At 45.1% G+C, this 6,000-nt stretch overlaps 1 protein-coding gene across 1 annotated transcript in view; it reads right to left on the bottom strand.

Moving 5' to 3' along the window:
- ISCA1 (iron-sulfur cluster assembly 1) overlaps positions 1-5,553 on the bottom strand; it is a 53,044-nt gene extending 47,491 nt beyond the window's left edge. The window contains exon 1 of the mRNA XM_068237184.1: positions 5,322-5,553. Within this exon, the coding sequence (XP_068093285.1) occupies positions 5,322-5,402 (81 nt within the window). The 5' untranslated portion in view covers positions 5,403-5,553. The remainder of the gene's footprint in view (positions 1-5,321) is intronic.
- Between the last annotated feature and the right edge of the window lie 447 nt (positions 5,554-6,000).

Genomic DNA, 6,000 nt, shown 5'->3' on the forward strand with positions numbered 1-6,000 from the left:
AGAGGACAGTGACAGGAGATAGCCTCTGGCCCCCCTCCGTGCGCTCTAACAGCAGCGGCGACCAGGCAGACAAGGGGAGACCAGGCGGCCAATCGCAGTGCAGAGAGATGAGTGACAGAGGCATCAGCCAATCAGGCCGATTCAGCATGCCTGTCACTCTCTCTGCGGCTTGCGTACACTTTTAGAGCCTGGGGCATGAGGAGAGAAATCTACAAAAGTAAGAATGATTTGAAACTTTTACATTGCCTAGTTAGCATCCTTTCTACTGCTCTATTAGCATGCAGTAGAGAACTTATTGTGTATTTTCTGCCTAACAATTACTCTTTAAGGACCAGACCCTTTTTTTCCATTCAGACCACTGCAGCTTTCACGGTTTATTGCTCGCTCATACAACCTACAACCTAAATGAATTTTACCTCCTTTTCTTGTCACTAATAAAGCTTTCTTTTGGTGCTATTTGATTGCTGCTGCGATTTTTACTTTTATTATTTTCATCAAAAAAGACATGACTTTTGTCAAAAAAAATGATTTTTTTAACTTTCTGTGCTGACATTTTTCAAATAAAGTAAAATTTCTGTATACATGCAGCATGAAAAATGTGGACAAACATGTTTTTAATAATAAAAAAAAAAAAAACATTCAGCCTATATTGATTGGTTTGGGTAAAAGTTATAGCGTTTACAAACTATAGTGCAAAAAGTGAATTTTCCCATTTTGAAGCATCTGACTTTTCTGACCACCTGTCATGTTTCATGAGGGGCTAGAATTCCAGGATAGTATAAATACCCCCCAAATGACCCCATTTTGGAAAGAAGACATCCCAAAGTATTCAGAGAGGCATGGCGAGTTCATAGAAGATTTTATTTTTTGTCACAAGTTGGCGGAAAATGACACTTTGTGACAAGAAAGAAAAAAAAAAGTTTCCATTTCTGCTAACTTGCGGCAAAAAAAAAAAAAAAAAAAGGAAATCTGCCATGGACTCACTATGCTCCTCTCTGAATACCTTGAAGTGTCTACTTTCCAAAATGGGGTTATTTGTGGGGTGTGTTTACTTGCATTTTGGGGGTGCCTAATTGTAAGCACCCCTGTAAAGCCTAAAGGTGCTCATTGGACTTTGGGCCCCTTAACGCAGTTAGGCTGCAAAAAGTGCCCCACATGTGGTTTTGCTGTACTCAGGAGAAGTAGTATAATGTGTTTTGGGGTGTATTTTTACACATACCCATGCTGGGTGGGAGAAATATCTCCGTAAATGACAATTGTTTGATTTTTTTTTTTTTTTTAACACACACAATTGTCCATTTACAGAGAGATTTCTCCCACCCAGCATGGGTATGTGTAAAAATACATCCCAAAACACATTATACTACTTTTCCTGAGTACGGCGATACCACATGTGACACTTTTTTTGCAGCCTAGGTGCGCTAAGGGGCCCAACGTCCTATTCACAGGTCATTTTGAGGCATTTGTTTTCTAGACTACTCCTCACGGTTTAGGGCCCCTAAAATGCCAGGGCAGTATAGGAACCCCACAAGTGACCCCATTTTAGAAAGAAGACACCCCAAGGTATTCAGTTAGGTGTATGGCGAGTTCATAGAAGATTTTATTTTTTCTCACAAGTTAGTGAAAAATGACACTTTGTGAAAAAAAACAATAAAAATCAATTTCTGCTAACTTTTGACAAAAAATAAAATCTTCTATGAACTCGTCATACACCTAACAGAATACCTTGGGGTGTCTTTTCTAAAATGGGGTCACTTGTGGGGTTCCTATACCGCCCTGGCATTTTACGGGCCCAAAACCGTGAGTAGTCTGGAAACCAAATGTCTCAAAATGACTGTTCAGGGGTATAAGCATCTGCAAATTTTGATGACAGGTGGTCTATGAGGGGGCGAATTTTGTGTAACCGCTCATAAGCAGGGTGGCCTTTTAGAGGACAGGTTGTATTGGGCCTGATCTGATGGATAGGAGTTCTAGGGGGGTGACAGGAGGTGATTGATGGGTGTCTCAAGGTGCGATTAGAGGGGGGAATAGATGCAAGCAATGCACTGGCGAGGTGATCAGGGCTGGGGTCTGAGGGCGTTCTGAAGGTGTGGGCGGGTGATTGAGTGCCCTAGGGGCAGATAGGGGTCTAATCTGATGGGTAGCAGTGACAGGGGGTGATTGATGGATAATTAGTGGGGGTTTAGGGTAGAGAACAGATGTAAACACTGCACTTGGGAGGTGATCTGACGTCGGATCTGCGGGCGATCTATTGTGTGGGTGGGTGATCAGATTGCCCACAAGGGGCAGGTTAGGGGCTGATTGATGGGTGGCAGTGACAGGGGGTGATTGATGGGTGGCAGTGACAGGGGTTGATTGATGGGTGATTGACTGGTGATCAGTGGGTTATTACAGGGAAGAACAGATGTAAATAATGCACTGGCGATTTGATAAGGGGGAGTCTGAGGGCAATCTGAGCGTGTTAGCGGGTGATTGGGTGCCTGCAAGGGGCAGATTAGGGTCTGATCTGATGGGTAACAGTGACAGGTGGTGATAGGGGGCGATTTATGGGTAATTAGTGGGTGTTTAGGGTAGAGAACAGATGTAAACACTGCACTTGGGAGGTGATCTGACGTCGGATCTGCGGGCGATCTATTGGTGTGGGTGGGTGATCAGATTGCCCGCAAGGGGCAGGTTAGGGGCTGATTGATGGGTGATTGACAGGTGATCAGGGGGGATGGATGCATACAGTACACAGGGGGGGGGGGGGGGTCTGGGGAGAATCTGAGGGGTGGGGGGGGTGATCAGGAGGGAGCAGGGGGCAGTTTAGGGCATAAAAAAAAAAAAAACATTTACAGATAGTGACAGGGAGTGATTAATGGGTGATTAGGGGGGTGATTGGGTGCAAACAGGGGTCTGGGGGGTGGGTGGGGTGGGGAAATCAGTGTGCTTGGGTGCAGACTAGGGTGGCTGCAGCCTGCCCTGGTGGTCCCTCGGACACTGGGACCACCAGGGCAGGAGGCAGCCTGTATAATACACTTTGTATACATTACAAAGTGTATTATACACTTTGTATGCGGCGATCCGGGTGCTAGTAACCCGCTGGCGCTTCCGAACGGCCCGCGGGTTACAGCGCGAGGGGGGCGGAGCCAGTCCCCGGCGGAGGATCGCGTCACGAATGACGCGATCGCTCCGCCCATGCCCGTACAAGGACCGCTGCCAATTGTACATGCGGCGGTCCTTGCGGGATCCACTTTCCGCCCGCCATTTGTACATGCGGCGGTCGGTAAGTGGTTAAGAAAAAAAGAGAAGAAGAAAGTTATATACATATCTCAGTAGGTAAGCCAATCTTCCTGTGGCCCACTGTTCCTCTTAGCAGATTTGACAAGGGCTTGTTAAAAGTGGACCTGAACTCTTGCACAGGACAGAAGGAAAACAGAGAAATGCACCCTGTATGTATTTAGAGAGTTTAGCCTAATACCCCTCATTTGTGTCTAATAAGTTATAATTTTATCACTCCCCAGTGTCACCTGACTGCCACGGCAGATAAGCTCATTTGAAAGCACACAATGTTGGCAATATGTCTGCTTCCATGAATCAGGAAGAATAAACACTACAGATTTTAGGATTTGTATCAGCTGTAACAAAAATGTTTTTCTTTAAAGGTTATTATGCTGTTGTGTATCTTTTAGAGCAGAGAGGAAGTTCTGAGTTCGGGTCCATTTTAAAATGCGCTTTCATGGGCGCACACCTGTCCTTGAACAGCCATGACAGTACTGTGCATGCTCAATTATGATCTGTGCCTGTGCAGTACCATGAAGCCACTCGTGCACGGCTGTTTCCTCTGGCTGCACTAGTACATACATGGGAAAGGGCTGCGAAGAAGAAGATCCTGGACAGCAGCAGTGGGGGTAAGTGCAATCTAGGTAGCCTACTTTTTTTCAAGTCACAGGTTGGCTTTAATTTCCCAACAGCTTTAACAATAAATATGCCAGTTACAGTTTATTTCCACTAGGATATTACATTTCACATATATTTTACCCGCAGGGAAATTCAAATTTTATGCGATTTTTAATGCAAACTGGGAAACAGATGCATGGTGCAGAAATCTGCAGCATTCAATACGTATTTTATCTGCATTGCACATAAAAATTTGCATTCAAAGGAAATGACTATCAACATTTATTGGTTGTATTGTTAATGCAAAAATGTGCATTGCAAAAATTCATACTTAGTGGAAACAGGCCCTTAAAGTGAACCTAAACAGTAGTCAATAAAGAGTTTCACTTACCTTAGGCTTCTACGAGTCCACTGCAGCCATCCTGTGCATGCGCCGGACCTCAACAATCCTCCATTCCCGTACTGCGGCTTGGTTTCAAGGTCCACTGCGCCTGCGCGGCATCCTTGTACACGTTAACATCGGTGAGACTGTCCTGCACAGATGCAGTATGAGAAAACCTCATACTACACCTGCGCAGGATGCTCTCAGCGAAGTGAACGCGTACAAGGATGCGCAAGGGCAGTGGCCCGCCGACTAAACAGTTAGCGGAACCGAAACTAAGCCACGGCGGGGAAATGGAAGACTGTTGAGGACCAGCGCAAGCACAGACGGCCCCAGGTAAGTGAAATGTTTTATTGACTACGGTTTAGGTTTACTTTAATATTTAAGCTTCTGAATCTAAGGTTCGCTATGCAAAGTTCTCATTTAATACCTGTTAATTTCAGTTCATGTAGTGCAGGGGCATATCACTAGCAGGTTTTGACAGGCTTATGCAATATATGTACAGATTAGCATGAATTTCAACATTAGGGTAACTTCTGCTCAACAGGAATCAAGAATTCACCTGTGCCAAGACTGGACTTTTCACAGGGATAGTGGTGTTCAAAGACTACTCGACATCTGGCTGATTATTGAAACTTTTAAACATCAATCAACGAATGTGTTTAGTCTGCTTGAAACCACATTAATTCCACTCATGTAGGGGAAAAAAAACTGTGAACTTCACATCTCATCCATAATCATATGTATAGGTGTCAAAAATATAGCTTTACTCTTCCAAACAAGAAAATAACATTCTATCTATACCTAAGCCATGACAGCTCAGAGCATGTAATCTGCATGTGAGAGTATGCCTCGCAAGGGCTGCCGGGAGATGTAGTCTCCACACGTTCTCATATTGTTCACACATCACCTTGTTTATGTCTTTTCTACAAGCACAAGTCACCTCATCCCAGTATGTTGCTAATAATGACAGGCCACAGTGACCAGACAAGTGACTCGGGAGTGCCACTCACAGCCTGGCAGCTATTCTTTCACTCCTATACGCTAACATGGCACTTACCAAAGTGAGTGCCGCCCGGGTCGGTTGCAGCTTCCGTTTGCTGACCGCCCTGATGGTCGCTCTCACAAGCGAGGCGGACATGTTGTTGTTATCGGCACCCTCTCGCCCATGGGAACGTACAGACCCCAATTAAATCGGAGAGGAAGTAAGCCGAACAATGACGACAGCAAGACAACAGCTAGTAGCTGCAGCGAGACTCCACCCCTGACGGCCCAACTTATTGGATAAGGCGGTGTCACCTTCAGGCAGGGAGCGCATGCGCAGCCTGATGTTTATCAATATCTGCTGGCTTTAGATGCGTTTTTGGGATAGATTAGCTGGTGACATGAGGATATAGCGCTGTAGCAACAAGAGTGTCCTTTAGGAAAACTCCCACGTGCTGCTCTTCAGGGGAGCTTTAATTATTATTATAATTGTTCAAATATAGATTTTCCTTGGTATTTACAGTTATTCAACTTTATGTATACAAAATAATTCCCATGATACACTAGAGCTGCTTTACATAGTGGCAGTTTTCTTTAGTTTGTTTCACCACTTAAGTTACCAGTGATCTCTGCCCTCCAGAGACCGCTGGAACAAGAAGCGGCGGAACAACGACGGATACCAGCAAATCCAGTGTTGGACTGGGAGATGGAAAAGCTGAGGAAATCCACCTGCTGGTCAAGCAGCAGTAACCCTG

The sequence above is a fragment of the Hyperolius riggenbachi genome, chromosome 1, assembly GCF_040937935.1.
Source record: "Hyperolius riggenbachi isolate aHypRig1 chromosome 1, aHypRig1.pri, whole genome shotgun sequence".
Lineage (NCBI taxonomy): Eukaryota > Metazoa > Chordata > Amphibia > Anura > Hyperoliidae > Hyperolius > Hyperolius riggenbachi.